A 20513-nucleotide genomic window follows, 5' to 3' on the forward strand; every position below is an offset into this window, starting at 1 on the left:
TATACATGGAGTGCCCCTTTAGCTAGAGAACTAAGGGAAGACCTCTCTGAGGAGGTAGTATTTGAACTAGGTCATGAATGATGCAAAGGAATCAGCCACAAGAAAATCTGAAAGAGGGAATGGCAAGTGCAAAGGCCCTGAGGCAGGACAAGCTTAGTGGATTGAAGAAAACAGAAAGAAAGTCCAAGTGGCTTAAGCATGATGCTCAAGAGTGAATATATAGACAGCATCCAGCTTATATGAGGCTGTGTCGACTGTGATAGTTTAGATTTTCTGATAATTACAATAGAAAATCACTGGAGAATTTTAAGCAAGGAAATGAAAATTTTTAAAGCAAGAGAATGAAAATTTTAACTATGGTTGGGAGGGATTCTAGAAAAATAGTAGAGACAGGGAGACCATTTAGAAAGCTGTTAAAGTAAACCAGGAGAAAACTGAAGTGACCTGGACCAAGGTGATTTCAGTAGAAATAATGAGACCCTATCAGATTTAGGATGTATTTTTGAGGTAGAAATGACAGCAAATGCTGATAGATTGAATGTGGGTGGATATCACAGAGAGTGATAAAGGATGACTAGGTTTTTGGCTTGAGCAAATCGGTGAATAATACTATCAGCTGTCATGTAGCCTAACATAAGAGCACCAATTTGGGGGGCTGAGGATAAAAGGAGATTTCTATTTTGGATACGTTAAATTTGAGATGACTATTACCTTCCCAGGCGAAGATGCTTCTTGGATCTCTATTGCAATGATCTAGGTGAGAAATAATAACGGCCTGAACCAGGGATGTGGGGCTGAGGGAAGTGGGTAGATTTGAGAAAAGTTTGAAGAAAGAGTAAAGAGGACATGGTTATGGATGAAAAGGGAGCTGTGAGGGAGTGCGAGAGGAATTCCGAGGCCCCTGATTTGAATGACTGAGGGGTGCCAGCCCTTGACAGGGTGCACTGGAGGAGGAGCGCAATTGGAAGAGAAGAGAAGGACTTCATATTTACATAGGCGCAGTCTTCGTACTCAGGGAACACCTAAGGCCCTGTGCACTGAGCATGTTCTCGGTTTGAGTCTGGAACTCAAAGGAGAGACAGAGTTTAGAGAGATTTGGGAGTTACCCGTGTAAACATAGCTATCATCGAAGCCAACAAAGAGGATGAGATTACTCAGAAAGAGCTTGTAGTGCAAACACATAAAGACTATTTCAGATGGGAAGGAAAAGCTTGACGGTGGTACATGCTGGTTAGCTAAGCAATCCGGAAATGCAGAGAAGAGGGTGAATAATGTGAATACCCTTCCAAATCAGGCATGTTATTCTATTGGCACAGCTCCCACTCAGCCAGAAAGTACAACAAGGCACTACGGGAAGTGAGTGCAAGACTCACATCCAAAGAGAAAAACCTACAGCCATAGAACCGGATGATAGAAAATTCGGAAATGGAGGCTTTGATCTTGAACACTTGGGTAGTTGCATACCAAATACATGGTAGTTACTGCAAAATGGGGCAGCCACTATGGAAAAACAGTATGGAGGTTCTAAAAATAGAACTACCATAAGGTCCAGCAATCCCATTTCTGGGTATTTATCCAAAAGAATTGAAATCAGCATCTCAAGGAGATATTTGCTGTCCTGTGTTCATTGCATCACTAGTCACAATTGCAAAGATGTGGAAACAACCTAAATGGCCATCGACAGATGAATGGATAACTAAAATATGGTATAATTGTAGAAGAGAATACTATTCAGCCTTAAAAAAAAAGGAAATTATACAACATAGATGAACCTTGAGGACGTTATGCTAAGTAAATAAGCCAGGCACAGAAAGACAAATACTACATGATTCCACTTATATCAGGTATCTAATGTAGTCAAAGTCATAGAGTCAAAGAGTGGAATGGTGGTTGCAAGGGGCTGAGAGGAGAAAGAAATGGGGAGTTAGAGAGGAGAAAGAAATGGGAGTTCCTAATCAATGGGCATAAAGTTTCAGTCAAGGAAGATGAATTAAGTCAAGCAAGATCAATATGTCTGACAAGTAAGTTTGCAAACTCATCCTAGGAAAAGTGCTACATACCTCATTGCTGAATATCACTATGATCAGCTTCAAAGTACTCCCCTTGGGAAGCTATGCACTGATGCCAGTCCCTAGTCCGTCCTTCAAAGCAATTTTGGAACTCTTTTTCTGGAATGGCCATCAGAGCTGTCGTATTACCCTTGATGTCTTGAATGTCATCAAAATGTCTTCCTTTCTATATTTCCTTTATCTTTGGGTAAAGAAAGAAGTCATTGGGGGCCAGTTCAGGTGAGTAGGGAGGGTGTTCCAATACAGTTATTTGTTTACTGGCTAAAAACTCCCCCACAGACAGTGCCGTGTGAGCTGGTGCGTTGTCATGATGCAAGAGCCATGAGTTGTTGGCGAAAAGTTCAGGTCGTCAAACTTTTTCATGCAGCCTTTCCAGCACTTCCAAATAGTAAACTTGGTTAACTGTTTGTCCAGTTGGTACAAATTCATAATAAATAATCCCTCTGATATCCAAAAAATTTAGCAACATCATTGCAACAAGTTAGCGAACTCAAGTGTTAGATGCTCTAGAGATCTGTTGCACAACATTTGTACCTACAGTTAACAGTAATGTATTGTACTTACAAATTTGTTAAGAGAGTAGATCATTATATTTGCAGATGATGTTTGGGTTGGGCGATTATCTTCCAGGCAGTTGAGGTCGGCAGCCGACAAACCGGAAGTGACAGATGCATACCATTGTAAGGGGCTGCAAGGAGGGTGCTGGCTGCTACAATAAACCTAGTTCCTCAGACTTCAGAATGGTGACATTTCACTGCCCCACATCTGCCTCTTCAGAACAATAGAAGGTCCATGGGAGGAACCCCATGGTTCCTGGGAGGAACTCTGGAGATCATCTGGTGCTAATTTTTCATTTTACGAATGAATTGGACAAAGCTGTGATAGTGTAACTTAAAAGTCTCATACATGCTTTTGGGTAAAGTCTAGGATAATATTGGTGCTTTCCTGTTGTACTCTGATGCTATTTATGGGACTCTTTTCAGAGGAAATGAAACCAGTTTTACACCCTTCTGTATACCGTGTAGCTGAATCTATCCCTGCAGGAAGTCCAGTATAATGGTTGAGTGCAAGCTGTAGTCTCAAACTACCAGGGCTGGTTCCCAGCTCCGTCCCTTAGGAATAATACAACCTTAACCTATCAACATACTCCGCTTACATGTAAAGTGGAGATAATAATAGTATTATCTCATAGAGTTATTATGAGGATTGAGTGAGATAATACCGATTAAGCCACGGGCTTAATGCCTACCTAGCTCATGGTATGTTCACAAATAAATATTGGCAATCTTTTTATTGCTTTTGGTATTGCTTTATATTACTGTCTCTGTCTTTTAGCATCTAGGTTAGAAATGTTAATAACATGCCCAGAAGTTTGTTTTTCTGGCATGTAGTATGCACAAAACAAATATTTGTTGAGAGAATGACAAAAGGAAAGAAGGAAGAAAGCAAGAAAGGGAGCCTATAACATGGAAAGAGCTTTCTTCATTGTCTGGCCCACATTCTGAAATGTGGAAATATGTAAGATATCTTTATTATTAATATTACCTCTTTTTCTGATCCATGAAATATATAGCCAACACTTTTAATTTAACATAGAAAAGATCAAGAAGAAAAGTGTGTGCGTTTTGTGTGTTTTAAGCATGGCAGACAATAACTGAGGTTTACCATTGTTCCAACTGCTACACTTGCTTCCTTTACCTCTTAGGTTGTTCCTACTCAGTGTCTCTGTGTGCTAGTCAGAGGTACAGAAAGATCAGCGATAAAGTGCTTTCCCATAATGAGCTTGCATGTGGTAGAGACAGCTGACACAAAGGCTCTATATAACAACAGAATACACTATAGGTGGTGGTGCAAAGGATTCTATGGTCAGGCAACCTGAGTTTAGATCCAGCACTTGGCAACTTTGAGAGCTAAGCAAGGAACCTCTGTGAGCCACACTCACCTGTAAAATAGGAGTAGTGATAGTACTTGCCTGATAAGGTGGAGGAACAAATGAGTTATTTTATATAATACACGAGTATGTAAGGGGCTCAGCCTGGCACTGTTTGCTTCTGGACTTTGTCTGCCTCCCAAATGAGCAATATTTTGTTTGTGTTTCCCCGAAAATGAGACCTAGCCGGAGAATCAGCTCTAATGAGTCTTTTGGAGCAAAAATTAATATAAGACCTGGTATTATATTATATTATAAAGACCCGGTCTTGTATTATAGTAAAATAATACCGGGTCTTATATTAATTTTTGCTCCAAAAGACGCATTAGAGCTGATTGTCCAGCTAGGTCTTATTTTCGAGGAAACACGATAGAGTTCAGAAGACAGTTGCTCTGAACATGAAGAGATGAAGTCACTAACGTTAGATCTTGAAGAAGGAAGGGGATGTCTTCGAACAGAGGGAAGAGATTGGCTATTTCAGGCTTGAGACTAAAAATGGGTGTGGCCTATTTAAGGGACTTTTAGAATTTGTATAGGAAGGTTCTGAGTTATCCAGGTAAGCAAGGATCATATTTTAGTGAGTGCTGAATGCAGAGTTAGACAGGATTTTGTGATAAAGTGTTTGAGGAGAAGATTAGCATGGGTAACCAACAAGCCGAAGTGTCTTCATCCCTACTGCTTTTGCCATCCTCCCTCGCAGTAAGAGAATCCACTTACTTCCGTCAAAGCAGGTGGAAGAAGGCAACTTTCAGGAGGAGGATGTTAGTGCTGATAGCTTAGAAATCAATTTCCCAAAATAAAGGACAAAACGTGTATTTAAGAAGAAGGAGCAATCTGGCCATGCCTCTCAGCCTCAACTCATTCTCTACCATTCATCCCATTCTCAACCATTGGCCCAAACTAGCACAGAAGGAATAATGTATGTTGAATGAATAAACAAATGGATGAAGAAATGAACAAATGGCAGGCTGAGGAACTGGAGGGAGAGGGGAACAGGAGAGAAAGAAGGATCTGCTCAAAGCCATCCTTTCATTCATTCAGATGTCTCTGAGCACCTAACGTGTGCTATGTACCTGTGCAAGGTGCTGGGAACACACAGGCATGCATAAACTGTGAAAAAGAAGAGGGGCAGAGAAAAAAAAAACAAACACTGTTATTCATCTCTCTGAGATGGCTTATTTCCAAATACCACTTTAAAAGCACCTCCTGTTTTCCTGGCATTAAAGCTATATCTAATGGCACACACGCACATAAAAACTTCAGTTTTTATTGCATCCAGTTAAAAAAAAAGGTTAGCATGGGCAAAGCAATTTTTTAAACAATCAATTTGGTAAATTAACATCATGATGGAGACTAAAATCAGGGAGCCCATTTTGGATATAATTGCAATAGTCAAAGTTTTCATGTGCTAAGGACCTTGGCAGGGCTGATGGGGCTGGAGGTAAAAAAAGAAGAATGAGTATGAGACAGAAAGTAAAGGTCAAAACATGACTGTCTGGAAACAGGTGCAGAGAGGAGATTGGGGGTGGGGATGGGGAGGGGCAGGCCGGGATGTCAGGTAGCAAGCCTGACTGGCAGGAAGAAGTCTGTATAATAGATACACATGAGCACTTCAGAGAGATGGCTGGTTTGGGGGAAAAGATTACAAGTTTCATTCAAGTCTAGTTGCATTTGATCCACAATCGAGCACCCATGTGGAGGCTAGACTTTGGAGAAACAGAAATGAAGTGCAGGAGAAGCCAAAGCTAAGGATGTGTATGTATAAGGAAATGTATAGGTGGGAGTTAAAGAAATGAGAGAAGGAGAAAGTTTTGAGATGCTATGGCAGGAGTAAGGCAGGTTTACATACCAGCAAGTAGTAAACCCACGAAAACGACTGTGAGGAGCAAAGGAGGTGACACGTAGGATCATACTTACAGGGCGGGGGTGATTAAATACAACATAAATAGGGAAAATGTGGTGACTGCATAATAATGAAGTTCTGCTTTATTTTTTTGCCCCATGTCCTAGAATCTCAAAGCCAAAATGGACATTAAGACATTTTGTAGGAGAGGGAATCAGGGCTCAGTGAAGCTGAGCTCATGGGTTTCCTCTGAGATAGCTATAGCATCAGTCCCGGCCCTTTCCAGTGCTGTTCTCACTTCACAGGCTATCACGGGTCCAGTCTCTCAGTGCCTCCCTGGATATGGTTCAATTTGTACTCTCTTTTATACAACACATGCTCTAACATGCTGGATTTCCCTGCACAAAGAGCAAGGAAGAGCACAGAAGTGGCGTCAGCTAGAGCACGGCTCCATGAAAAGGAGCTCTCCATATACATACTGATTCTGGATCGCATCCTGTTTCTCTCTTTTCCATGTGTATTTCCTTTTATTTGATTAATTTTGCAATCTTTAGAAAATGAAGTAAGCAGTTTACTCATAAGCTTCTTACCTTTGTATGCATGTTAATTAAATAATTAATCCATTGCTTATTATATTGCTTCCAAAAAGATCTTGAAATGAGATAATGTTTTCTATGAAGGAGGCTTTAAATCTCAACCATGTTTTTAGCCAAATGATTGCAGTAATTATTATTAAACCAGATCAGTTAAAATCAAAATAGCTATTCTTGAAAGTGTATAAAACTTATGTCCCATATACAACCATTTTGCACAATTTAACATAATTTTATTGAAGGCATAGCCATTTGAGATCTTCACCTTTTCATGAATTCCTTATGAAGTCATAGAAATCTTGATACCTTTTTAATTTTCTTCTTGAAGGTTATAACTTGGAAAATTCCAAGAACAGAAACATAGAAAACATTTAACATAAACTAAAATCATTAATACTTAATGGAAAAATATCATGATCCATTCTGAGACATTTTAAAACAGCTACTATAAAATCATCTCTTCTAGGAAGCTAGGAATGTCTTCAAAACTAGTGCTTAAAAAGTCTTACTCAAAGAAAGGCTTGACAGAAATAGAACCTGTGAAACCCAAGGATTAGAAGGAAGTGGATGGTGAGACTTACATGACTTCATTTTAATTACTATTTGTCATCACAGATTTCTGCTAAACTTACTTCTATGCCTGGCTCCCCAGGGTACCATTGGGTCAGAGGTTCTTCTGTGATGTTTCTTGTTTGCTGGGGAGGAGTGATGACCTTTCAGGGCTTCTTCAATTTCAGAGTGGCAAAAATTGGTTCCAAAAAGTAGTTGGCATTATCAACTGGCCAGATTTGTTTGTTGAAATCCCTTTTGCTGAAAGCCCTTTTGTTTTGAATCAGTGAGGCCCAAAGTCAAGAAATACCTGGGTTAATTAAAGAAAACCACATATACAGGGATTTTCTTTTGCAAGTTTCTAAGACTTTTTCATCATTTCTGGCTTCTTCTCTCTTCTGTTACTGCCTCCTTTTGCTGACCACTCTTGAACTGTCTCATGTCGCCTTTCTGGGTGGCAGCAGCCCACCCAACCTCCCATTTTAATTTCTGTCTTGAGGCTCATGGAATGGATGGAAAGACTAGTTGGGTGCTAGATTTGGAAGTTGAATTCTGGAGCCAAACCCTAGTTTAATCTCTAGTTTATGATCTTGGGCAAATACCTAAACTCAGACCCTTCATCCTTTCCATTAAAAAAAAAAAATCATTTTAATTTTATCAAAGTTGAATACACAATTAAAGTATCAAAGTAATGCATATACAAAGTATCAAATACAATAGACGTTCTTTTAACTGGCCTCCTCTTAAATGATTTCCCTGATTAAGCAATTCTCTCTATTCTCTAGATATAACCCACTGACTGATTTTCACAGCAGGCTCACCACCAGGGCCTCACCTGCTGTCCCTCTAGCCCACCTGTAAATTTTGGACCCTACCTGTGAGGATGTATGTAGACCAAGAGTCAGCTGTATTTGTTCCCAAAGCTGCTATGCCAGTAGTACTTGTTCATATAATTATTCAATTCCATTATAAACTATGTAAACCAATGACATATGGACACATAAAATAATTGCTATTTCTATGATAATGTTTTGGAAAGACTCAATAAAGTTGAGTTACTAAAAATAAAATGAAACAACATTGGATGTGGAAATATAGTGGTAAAATATTAGGAAAGAACTCAAAACAAATATAAATGGATTCTACTGTGTCTTTAACTTCTGTATCCACTTTAATGGAACTGAAACTAGGAAATATAGATAATGATTATGGACATGATTTACGCAAAACAAAAGTGCAGAAATGGAAACATATAGTTATATTCCATATGCAGAAATCCGGGTCATATTCCTATGGAATTCTTCTGATATTAAGTTAGATAAGGTTCCCACAAATTTCTCAGCAGCATGTCTGATATTGAATAAGGTTTCAGTACGTTAGCTATTGTAGTTATTAATGATGTAATACTGTGCACCTAGGTAGTTTTAGAAGAAAAGAGAAAAGAAGGTAAGGTCAGACCAAATCAATATTTCAAAAGAAAATATTGGGGTAAACTTTCAAATCCAACAACCAAACATTAGACAGCAAAAGACCTAAACTTCACTGTGATCATTTTTGTTTTTGCACCAGAATATTTGTATGTAAAATTAAAAGAATATTGATAATCATATTCCTGAAAGGTTTAGCTGCAGGGGAAAAAACCCAATCCATTCAGGAAATGTAATCCTATTTCAATTTTAACAACAAATTGCCACACGGCCTTAGGAAACTACCCAACCTTTTCCTATTATTGTATTCTCTTTTAGGTAAGGATGATGATAAACAATTTAATTCATTATGTGGCCAGAATTACTTTGAGTAAAGTACATTAGAGCCATATTTGTGTTCTCTCACTTGAGTGTGAGCTCTGCCTGGTGCAGTGTACTATTCATGCTGCATGGAGCTCTCAAACCCACAGAAAAGGATCAGTGAAATGCTAGTTTTTTAAAAATTGATTTCCCATCAGAGCTCTAGACCTATTCACTTAGTATGGTGCTTATGCCAAGTTTCAACAGGTGAAATGTGTTTTACCAACAAAAATGCCTCAGAATAAAATAATGTGATGCTCATTAGACTGTCTGTGCCACTAAATTAAGCCTTTAATGCCGTATTCAATCTTGTAGGCACAATATATGAACGTGTACACCGTATATGAAATTTAAACTCTTATTTATTTTAGGGGCTTGGGCCAAACCCAGTTATTTTCTGTTATGTGAAGCAAGCTCAAATGTGACATTTAAAATCATTTTCACAGCTGACTATGGAAGCACATTCATAGTTATTTAATACGTGATTGTGTAGCAAGGAAGTCAGTCTATATTGATTGTATCAACTGAGTCCAAATCCTAGGTAGTCATTACATGAAAAAATATTTGGGAATAGTAATTATTTAGAAGATGTAGTCAACACCTTTAAAGAGTTATCCATGCTATTACTATTATTGGGAGGTGAAAGAGGATGCTGTTTTTAGGAGACAATTCATAAATTCAAAAATAAATGGTATGTACTTTCCTGTCTTTTTATCAGATCCTTAAAATTAATAGTAATTAACATAACCCTTGAAAGTATTAAAATTTAATTTAATTCAATGCATATTTATACATGACACTAAACTAGCCTTGGGAATTATAATGAGGAGTAGGACTGGAGCATTCCTGTGTTCAATAAGTTTACTATATACTATAATAGATATGCATTCATCTAACTAATATACTTCAGCCTGTGATGTGTGGAGAGACAACTTAGACCAGGAACGAGTATCCAGTCTCTTAGTGTTCTCTTATTATTATGCCCTAATCTCAGGTTTCCTGAGACCCTTAAGAAATTGGTAGATGGTGATTTCCAGAGGCTGGGGAGGGGGAAATGGAGATTGCTGTTCAATGGATATAGATTGGCCTGCAAGATAAATAAATAAGAAGTTCTAGACAATACTTTAATGGTTAATATTGTACTTATGGTTAACAATACTGTACTGTACATGTAAAACATTGTGAAGAGGATAGATCTCATGTTTTTTATCAAAATAAGTTAAAAAAAGGAAATTGTTTGACGACCTTGAACAGCCTTTATATTTGAGCGATCATGGAGATGGGAGAAGAGCCTTTCATGTCCACGTTTTTTCAAGGAAATCACTTGATCATTATAAGCCAGAGAGCTTAAAAGCAATACCTGATGAGAACAATTCCTCATGCAATCAATAAGCAACTTACCAGAATATCCTGAGATAAGGAAGCAGCTGCATTTGACTTTTTGAATAGCTATTTTTTCCACATCAGTTTAATTTCCTTCCATGTGTCAGATTACCTAAACAACTGGAATATGCTGGATAACATCAGTTTTGTATGGAGGAAGATTTTGGATTCTAGCCTAAACAATGTTCTTATCAGCAAGCCATGAAAATGTGACCTTAATCATGCTACTGATACATAGGTAGACAAGTAAATTTAGAGTTGCAATTACATCAGAGTAGGTTGAAACAGGATTACATATCAAGTTCCAACCCATGGGGATCAATTGTACTCTAGGACTTATAACTTATTGATGAGCTATACAAATGACTTATAAATACCTTCATTCAAAATGCAGAAATTACTAAATCATGTGGAGCTGCTAATACCTTATACCAGGAAACTCACGACAATAAAACGCAAAATGCGTTTGCATATATTTTTTTAACTCATTCTGAGCCTAGAATAGCTTTTTTCTTGTATCCTAAATTTCAGTTCATTTACTCTTCCAAGCTTCTCATACTAAGGTATCTAACCGTGGGGCCACCGGAGACTCCATACCAGGAGATGTACATGGCATATCTATCCCAATTTTACCAATTTTACCCAAAGATCTATCCCAAGTATTCAGAGAGTCTAAGCAGGATATATAATTGTATATTAACATACTGATATGTTATGGAGTGGATCGCAAAGAATCCAGGAAAATTTTCTTCCTTGTGTTGGATGTTTTGTAGTTATGCCTACCTCATCAGTTCCATTTCTCTGACGCAGAGGAAACAGACACAAAGCTCAATCTTTTCCATGGCAAAGTTTAAAGGTACTGCCCAGTTGCCTAATAAGTGACACCAAGCCATCACCCCTTCATTAGTCCACAGTGGATGACATATTCTATTTCACAAACTTCTCCCTCCCCATGATTTTCTTTGCCAAAAAAAATATTAGAGGCTATGTGGCATCTTTATGTAGAAAGTTTTTAAACATCTTTGGGTGTGATGCTAATATATGAATTTCCTTTCTCTTCTTTCTAGGATGGGGGTCAGTAAATTACTTGCAGCCTGTACCCAGAATCAGTGAGTAAACTCTCTATAATGTTTCAGTCTTGGATAGCTACAGATAAGCAGAGCAACAACTACAATATCTGAAAACCACAGTGTCGCTTTTAAACACCTGTTCTTAGAATGATAACTGTGACCAGAAAGCACAGCCTAGGTGGCACTGTTGGGGTGTAGTCTTGGAGGGTGGGGGAGAGAGGCAAGCAAACTATGATTCTTGCCCTCATGAAATTTACAAAGGAAACCAAAGACTTTGAAGATAGATTTCTGCTACATCTAACTTAATGAATAATTAACGTTCATCTTATTTGAAACACTTTACATTTTTTCTATTTTTCTTTTAAAAGCATTTAATTAACTCGTCCCTGAGACATTGGACTTTATTTTACAGAAACATCTTCCTCTAAGAATACAGTGAAATCTTACTAAGTATTTAGATATTGCTAATATACAATTCTTGACAATGTGACCCAGAATGAGGTGAAATTTACCGTTGTGTTGTCTGTAAGAAATGGATTTAATAAGAGAAATAGAGGGAACACCTGTAACTTATTTAAAGAGAATAATTGTCTTCATGGCTTTATACATACAATGGTCTGTAAGCAAAAAGATTCCGCTATAAAATAAGGATCCATGTCATTAAATAGATGTCTCCTTAAGCAGACTTGTTTGGCATATCATAGTATTGAAAGTAATAAAACTGCATTGCTTTCAATAAATTCTGACTTCCATAATTCAGGCTAGCTTTTCCTCCCTACCTCCCCAAACTCCTTATTCCAATCTAATGAAATTTACTGTTTTGTTATATGTAAACATAAGAATTAATTAATAGAAGATCAGTCTCTATTATCTTAATTTTAAAATTTACAAATATAAATTTTAATTTTTTGGATGCTTATCGGTAACATCGATCACCTAGATGACATAGTGTATTTACTTTTACAAGTAAAACTTTGTATTATTCCCTTTCCTTTTCCATGATTTCATGTAGCAGATTTCTTTTTTATTTAAAACTCAATATTTTCACAAAGCAAGTGAAACAAATTCCCAGGATAAGAGTGAAGCTTTAGGGTGAGAAAAAAATAACCCCCAAATTAGAGCATGCCCTCCTTGTTGAAAAAGATGGAACAGTAACTGAATGACCATTCATTCATTCATTCATTCAACACTTAGTCAAGGGCCATGATTATTGCTTCAAAGTATGTAAAAATAAATAAAATTCTCTTCTTGTCTTCTTTGTACTGAGAGCACATAAGTTGAAACAGAGATGGAGACAAATAATTTTTTCATGTGATAAGTGATATGTTATCTTTAAGAGCAAAGTGCTTTGGGAACACGGGGAATATACCATTAAACCTGACTGGAAGAGTTGGAGAAATATTAATAGCAGGTATAACATTTGAGCTCATTCTCAAAGAATGAATAAAATTTCTACAAATAGAGAAAGGGACATTCCAAATCAATTGAACAAAAGTATGGTGATATGGAAGTACTACATGGATTGCTCAAGAAAAACAGAGCAGACAAAATTAGTTGTAGAGAACTGAGGGGGTGAGGAAACGAGCAGTATATGGTATACATAAAGGTATATTGCTAAGAAAATATACCCTTATTTTGTGATTGGAAACAATTGGAGCTCAGAGAAAGATTGGACAGTCATCTGCAGAGAGTGGAAATTTGAAGAAATGGGGATAGATAAAATTATTCATGGACAGTTGAGAGAACTTTTAGGAACACAGAATAGAATCAACTCCCTAAGATAAAAGGAGAGGAAGGGTTAAAAATAGATAAATTTGAAGGTGGATATAAAGAAATTTGAGGGAGATTATGTCTGAGAGCTTCAATTTTTCTTTCCACTACACTGTTTTGGTTAAGTATGGAATGCAGAATGGGACATAGGTTTGAATCGCAGCTCAGCTGTCAGTGAATGATGTAACATCACATAAGCTATCTACACTTGTGTTATCTTCTGTAAAATGGAGGCAATAATCACATTTAATTCATAGATTGGAGAACTATATAATGTATGTGAAAGCACATTCTAAACTGTAACGCACTCTATATTGAGAACCAGCCTGACATAGTGGCCAGAACACATACAGTGACCTCATTGAGTACTTGTCTATAAAACGGGGATAACAGTACATACTTATATGGGTTATTGAAATTATTAAAGATAAGGTATGTCCAACGTATTCACAAAAAGATGCTCTACAGATGGGAGCCACTAAATGATTGTTATCTGTGAATAGAAGCTTGTCTCTGAGGGAAAAAAGAATTGCAGTGGGGAATGAAAACAAGAAGGGACACAGAAAAATGTTTTCAAGCAGAATCAAGAGCCCATTCTGAAAATATGACTTTTCATGTACAATCATACCTCATGAGCTCCAGCGCAGCCAAAATGGATGATTTGAGGATCTGGAGTTGCATAAGCTCAAAGCCATTGAGGCAACAATGGAAAATGTTGACCATTGCATTTCCCAGAAGCTTGGAGACCTGGTACTCCAGCCTCAACACTGGATTGGCAGAATACTACCTTTTCTATTCAGGGTCAGCAGCCTGTAAACCTAAGGCTCTTGTCATTATCAAGTAAGTGAGTTGAGTTGCCACACGTCTCCAAGGTTGAATACTCTCCCATCAGCTAAGCTCCAGCCACACGCTACTGCTCAGAGACCCACCAGACCCCTGCTTGCTCCTCCATCCTTGGCTCATCGTTCCTACCCCATCCTATACCAAGCCTCTCTTTCCACCTCAGTGTTAGTTTTTCCCTAGCACACAAGGCAACAAAAAAAGTTTTCCGCCTCCTCTGGAATAGAAAGCTAAAATTTGTACCACGTAAAAAGGAGCCAGACTGCAAGCTATTTGTCCCTCATGCTGTCAGCACTAGTTGAAGTCCTCAGTACAGAATTCACTAGTTGCAATAGGTGGGACCACGCTTCCTCTTCCACACGTGGAAGTGGGTTATCTCAGAGGCCACTAGGATATTGTGCAGTGTCCTCTTAAAATGCTTAGCAAAGTTTGGGGACCCCAGGATAGAGCTGCCAAGATCTGTCTTGATAGTTACTAAATTTACCTCAGACGGATATTTGAAATGCTAGAGCACATGCTCAATTTGCCAAATGGCTATAGTAAAGAGAATATAGACTATATCTTGCACATTATTGACTCCTATTTTAATTGATGTAAAACACATTCCTCACTTGGGACTATGCTTGGTTCATTCACTCAGTAATTATTCGTTAAGGATATACCAAATTCAAGGTGGTCGCTACTCTCCAAATCTTTGAAGATAATGAAAGAAACACCTTTCATGAATAATATTTAAAACATTAGGAAAACCTGTCAACTTCAGACAAAATTGTAGGTTTATGTGAAAATATTACCACAGAGACTTATTAGGGGTGGGGAAACTCCCGAACTTTCTTTCTTTCTTTTTTTCTTTCTCCTCAGGCTTAGCTCCCAAAGCCCACTCTTTTCTGAATATCAACAGGGATTACACAGAATTCACTATGTTTCCTGTACATTCTTTTCAGTCAGCTGTGGTGACTTGCAGATATGTAGAGTGTTCCAGAACATGTAACACAACACATGGTCCTTCCCTATGTGGCAAGAGCCATGCTGAAGTACACCCCAGCTCTGCCTTCCCCATGGGTAGGGATCACCGTGTGATGCTTCTCTTGATTCTGTTTCAGGCTGAATAGTCTCCTCTTGGCCACAAATGCACATCAGCCCTTTCTAGAATGTGCTTGCATCACCTTGTGCCATGCCAGCCGACCAAAGTGCCCTCTACAACTATCATTTCATTCCTACCTGGTTTGCACACAATCTTCATTTTAGATCTGCTAGACAGAGCAACTCACCTCTCATTAAAAACAAACAGACATCTTCTATTCATTTGATTTCTTTAGCCATAGGTACACTTTCCTTCTGTTTCCTCCTTCAATCAGCATATCTCCCATTTCTGGGTTATTTGTATATTTTCCTCTTTATACCTCATTTCTACCCCTTACATAGTTCACCAATTTTAGTAACCCTTGGGAGACAGTCTTTTGGCTTATTTCCCACTTAGGAGGAAGAACACAAGACTCATGTTCGTTCAGTGGCAAATTCAAAATGAGGAGTATGTGTACAGCAGCATTTCATTTTCATATTTTTCTCATTGTTTTTTAAAAATCCTCTGTTCAGTGTGGGACAGTCCCATGGATCTTTGCCAGCAAGAATATATTCCAGATTACAAAATCACAGACTTGGGGATCTTGATAAACGGTTCAAGACAGTTCTAAAACTTGAATCTTCTTACTCTGAATCCTATACTTCCCTGAGCCTCCACTTTGAAAGACTGAAAAAAAAAAATGCTTTCCTTCTATTTCATGAATGGAAGTAATTCAAAATCATCTCTTCCAGTCAATGAACTGAAATATGTTCCTTAGATTTTCGTGAAGAAAATCTTTGGGTGGTATTTACATCCCAGCAATGTGGAGCATACCCCAATGTGGAGGGTACACACATTCAAGGGTAATACCTTTTTCCATAATGATAGCACAGTCTCTCCTGGAGTAAAGGGACCACCTCTGTGGGAACGCTGCAGCTGGTGTGTGATTTTTAAAGGAAGAGTTGCTTCTGGCCACCACTTCAGGTGCCTGGGTAGAGTCAGTCACACAACCTGTGCTCACGCCTTAGAGCTTTGCATGTTGTAGGTGTGTCCTCCTCTGCAGGATTCTTGAAAGAGACTATGTGTAAGTGTACTCAGTGTCCTTGTGCTTATTTGGCTCCGAGAGAGGGAGGCACATCTCATGTTAATGAGCACTGCAGATGTCACAGATGTGGCTTCTGTACAAGTGGGGATTCCAGCCCTGCACTGGACAGGACTCGGGGCATTTTCAGGGCTCACGATGCCGGTTCCTCTGCACTCAGCTTCTCCCTGGAATGAGAGAATTAGAAGGTGTTAATGGCATTAGAATCAAGGTCAGGGTTATTATTAAGGTTAGAGTGTGAAGGGGGCAGTTACATTCTAAGTATGTCACTGTACGTGTCCCTCCTGGCAGTCCTGCTCTTGTGCATGCCTAGGGACATGCTTCTTATTGACAGCCAGAACATTCTTTTCTATAAATCCAGGATTATTGAAGCTTGTAGGAAGGGATAGTTAGAGACTTTTCTACAGCCTTCCTGAGCTTATGTGAGAATTAACCCTTATAAATCTTACAAGAATTGATGAACAAAGTGATATAAAAAAGAATGCAACATAAACCTTCAGATTTGTGGCCTAACAATCTCAACTGAAAAGCCCTCATGCTGTAGGATTAAAAAAATAGCACCCTTTGCCAGCCTTACCTACTCTCAGATGGACTTCAGTATCCAAATTGCTTGCAAATTCTGCACAAACTGATGCTATTATTCCAACATCGATAAAAATAATTTGTGGAGTTGTTGGGATCTTTTCCTTTTGTGCAGGAAGGGAATGCACATTATTCTTGTATGGCGATAATTAACAAAGAAAAAGTGGCATCCTGCAGTTAATTTAATTTAGCTGTTCTTTTCCATATTTTCCTGGTACCTGAATTAGACGAATATATTATTTTAATAAGCTAATCTGCAAGTGTTTTTCCGCTTCTCACTGAGGTGCAGAGTAATCTAGAGGGTCAAGGTTTCCAATCTTTTTCTCTTGCATTAAAATGATCTGTCATTTCCATTGTGGCTACACCCAAAAGTCAATTTTTGGTCTCGTTAAGGTGCCCTATAGAATAATTCAGTGGCGATGAAGACAGAATTCTTCTCAAAGTGTAACTACTCCCCTTGCTGGTGTATTGTGGTAATGACATTCATCTCTGAAAACATCCTGGTTCACAGCAAGGGGTTTTCTTGTTTGGGATTTGTTTTTTCTTGGTAATTCTTTATGTTTTTGATCTTCGCAATAAATTGAGGCTTAATCGAATGAAACTGGATAAATTAATGTTGTCATCATACATTACAAACCAAGTATGTTAAATTCAATAGAAGCAGAATTTTTTTTAATGTTCCTCATGCCTAGAAAGTAGGGAAATATTTGGGATAAGGTTTACTGTTAATGTTTTTTTTAAAAAATAATAGAATCCCTTAATTTTTAAAACTGAAGTACAATTTACATACAATAAAATACACAAATCTTAAGTGTTCAATCCAGTGACTTTTGACAATAGTACATATAATGGCCACCCAAAATAAGATATTGAATCATATCCTAAATAGTTCCCTTATGGCCCTTTCCAGTAAATTCTAATCCATGATCCCACCACTTCCCTCCCGACTCTTTATCTCTCCCCTACTGTCCAAGCAACTACTTTCTTAATTCTATCCCATAGGTTAGTTTGGTCTATACTTGAGATTCATCTGAATGGCATTGTACAGCATAAACTTTGTAAATGCTCCTTCACTTACCATAATATTTTTGAGATTGTGTCATACGTCCATACTTCATTCCTTTTTTATTGTTGAGTAACATTCCATTGTTTAACTAAACTACATATTATTCATCCATTATCCTACTTTTGACATTTGTGTTGCTTTTAGTTTAGGACTATTATGAATAAGGCCACTCTGAAAATTCTTCGACAAGTCTGTTCGTGAATATATGTTTTCATTTCTGTTGGATAAAGACCAACGAGTTACAATTGCTAGATTGTAAGGTAAATGTTTGACTTTATAAGAAACTGCCCAACAGTTCACCAGCCTTACTGGAAGTTCCAGCTGCCCCATAACTTTAGCAACAGTGGGTATGAAATGGCATCTCTGGCTTTGATTGGCATGTCTCTGATGGCTGATGATGTTGATCATCATTTGAGGTGCTGTTGCCCATCTTTGGTGAGATGTCAGTTCAAGTGTTTTCTCATTTGTGTTGGATCACTTGTCTATTGTTGATGGTAGGAGTTCTTCATGTATTCCGCATTATAAGTCCTTTGTCAGATATATGTATGGTAAATATTTTCCCAGTTTGTGGTTTGCCTATTTACTTTACTTAAAGTGCCTTTTGATGAGCAGAAAATTTTGATTTTGATAACAAACAATAAATTATTTTTCTTTTTGTGGCTAACATTTTTTAGTCTCCTAAGAAATCTTTGTTTACCCCGAGATTGTGAAGATACTCTATTACTCAAACAGTGGTGATCACAACGTTTTTAATTGGGAATAAAAATAAGGACAATTTGAAGGCAAATAAAGGGGTATGTTTATAACGACTGCAACACAGAGCTATGTCTGCACTTTTATAAGTTTGTGATTATTTATTAATTTTCAAATGTCTCCTTGATTTATCCTCCTTTTATCCTGAGAAATAGAAAGTGAATTTAGGTGTTTTGAGAATTGGAAGGATTCAAGTGCTAAGAAAGCTCAATGCGAGGCTTGAATGTCCTATGTATGATAATAATCTTTATAGTACAAGGGATTTTAGAGCATTATTCACTGTCCTTAAGCAATGACTTCATTCCAGGGAGACAAATCATGCTATTTCTATTTTTCATCCTCATCTTTACAACAAGAGGATGATAGCAAATGATCAGACTTCCCTAATAGCATCATGTATTGCATGTATTGATTTAAATATACAAAAATTTTACTCTTAAATACACATGCAGTATGTGTGTGTATATTATAATATTCTCATCACCTTCACAAAGGTGATGCTTTACCATCACATAGAGCTAAGGGAAGCTCTGATAATATTTGTTCCCTTGATTAAATGTATTGATCCATCCTATGTTCTAGGCACTGGATATGCAGTGGTGAGTAGGTACCGACCTCTAGAGGCTTACTATCTAAATGAGGAGAGTTAATCAAGTAACCAAAGTAGTGCTTTAGATTTTGTTAGATGCTCTGCAGGGTATTACAGGGTGCTGCGCCAAACAATAACAGAGAAGACCTCTTCTACGGAGGCGTGCCTGAACAGGCGGTATCTAATCAGAGACTTCGATTGAGAGGGACCCAGCCATGCAGCAAGAGGGGGAAGAGCAGTCTGTGCAGAAGGAGCAACGCAGGTGAAAGCCTTCAGCAGAGAAGAGCTGGTGTGATCCGAGACAGAATGGTACCGTGCCGTGAGCAGAGGTGAAAGACAGGGTAGGGTTGGGTAGGAGAAGTAGTGGCAAGATCATTATAGGGCTTTATTGGTCATGGTTAAGACTGTCTTTTTTTCAGGAACTTAAAGTGAAGCCCACACTCCCACAAAATAAGCATGAGGTGTTTATAGCTAGAATAAAGGATGTTAATTAATACGCGTACTTTTGTTTTAGAATTCCTCAAGCGTAGGTTATAAGTGCTGATTGACAGGACATGGCCTCTAATGACTGGGTCATTCACTAGTGTTCATTGAACAGAATTCTCAAGACAAGAGGTCTGTAGAACTGTGAGGCAGACAGGGGGACACTAACCAAGTGGGTTTGTATTTAGAACCCACCTAAGGGACATGAGGTGACTGCATGGACATATTGAAGAAGTTGGGAGAAGACCAGGGAGCCAATGAGTAGGTTGAGGCAAAGTCTTAAAATAATGTCCAGGACTTAGGATGAGACCACATCAGGGACAACAAATCTCGTGTTCTCTAAGCAGACCATTCTGTGGACCGAACAGAGAGAAACTAGAAGCAAGTGATCCCAGTAACAAGAGTTTAGAGTCCATGTAAATTGTGCAGAGTGGTAAAGGAAAGAAAGGCATGAAACCGAGAATTTTGTGCAGAGACCTCAACCAATTGGTCAGGTTTGCTGATTAATTTTCAAGACCAGCCTAGTCTCCTGGAGTATTGGAGCCCCTGCATGACTCTCTCTATGACTTGAAGTTATTTCTGGTAATTAGGAGGAGTATACAAATTAATGTTAGTATGTATGCCTCCCCAAAGAGTCTTCAAGAGTAGATAAATGAGCAGGGTACAGGGTCAAAGTGAGCATCGTCTCCCTGCCTCTGTGTCCCTACCACTGGCCGGGCAGCATTGGCCCTTCCTCCTCAGATAAACATTCTCCTGACCCTCTCAGTGAAGCGTGTACATCGCCTATATGGACATACACACATCTCCCTTTCTGGTGACCACTGAAACTTGGGAAAATAAAAAGTATGTTTTTCCCATATGGAAGAGACTGGAACCCTTTGGAAAAACAGATGTCAGGACGACTAAATATGGGGCATAATATACCAGGACTGTGAGCTTGCAGAAGAGCCAGAATGCAACAGTTACAAAAATGTTTTAGCAGAAAAGTCAAGAAATTTTAATACTTTTTTTTGTTTTTTGAGTTTTAGGGGCATGTTGGAT

General features: G+C 38.2%; 1 protein-coding gene across 4 annotated transcripts in view; it reads left to right on the top strand.

Moving 5' to 3' along the window:
- CHST9 (carbohydrate sulfotransferase 9) overlaps window positions 1–20513 on the top strand; it is a 250880-nt gene that overhangs the window by 132820 nt on the left and 97547 nt on the right. For 3 of the 4 annotated variants that reach the window (XM_081078312.1, XM_081078311.1, XM_081078313.1), the window contains one exon: window positions 11222–11263. The exons of the other annotated variant lie outside the window; for it this stretch is intronic. In XM_081078312.1, coding sequence (XP_080934438.1) covers window positions 11222–11263 — 42 coding nt within the window. The remainder of the gene's footprint in view (window positions 1–11221; window positions 11264–20513) is intronic. 4 annotated transcript variants of the gene reach the window in all.

Source organism: Rhinolophus hipposideros, assembly GCF_964194185.1.
Source record: "Rhinolophus hipposideros genome assembly, chromosome: 17".
Lineage (NCBI taxonomy): Eukaryota > Metazoa > Chordata > Mammalia > Chiroptera > Rhinolophidae > Rhinolophus > Rhinolophus hipposideros.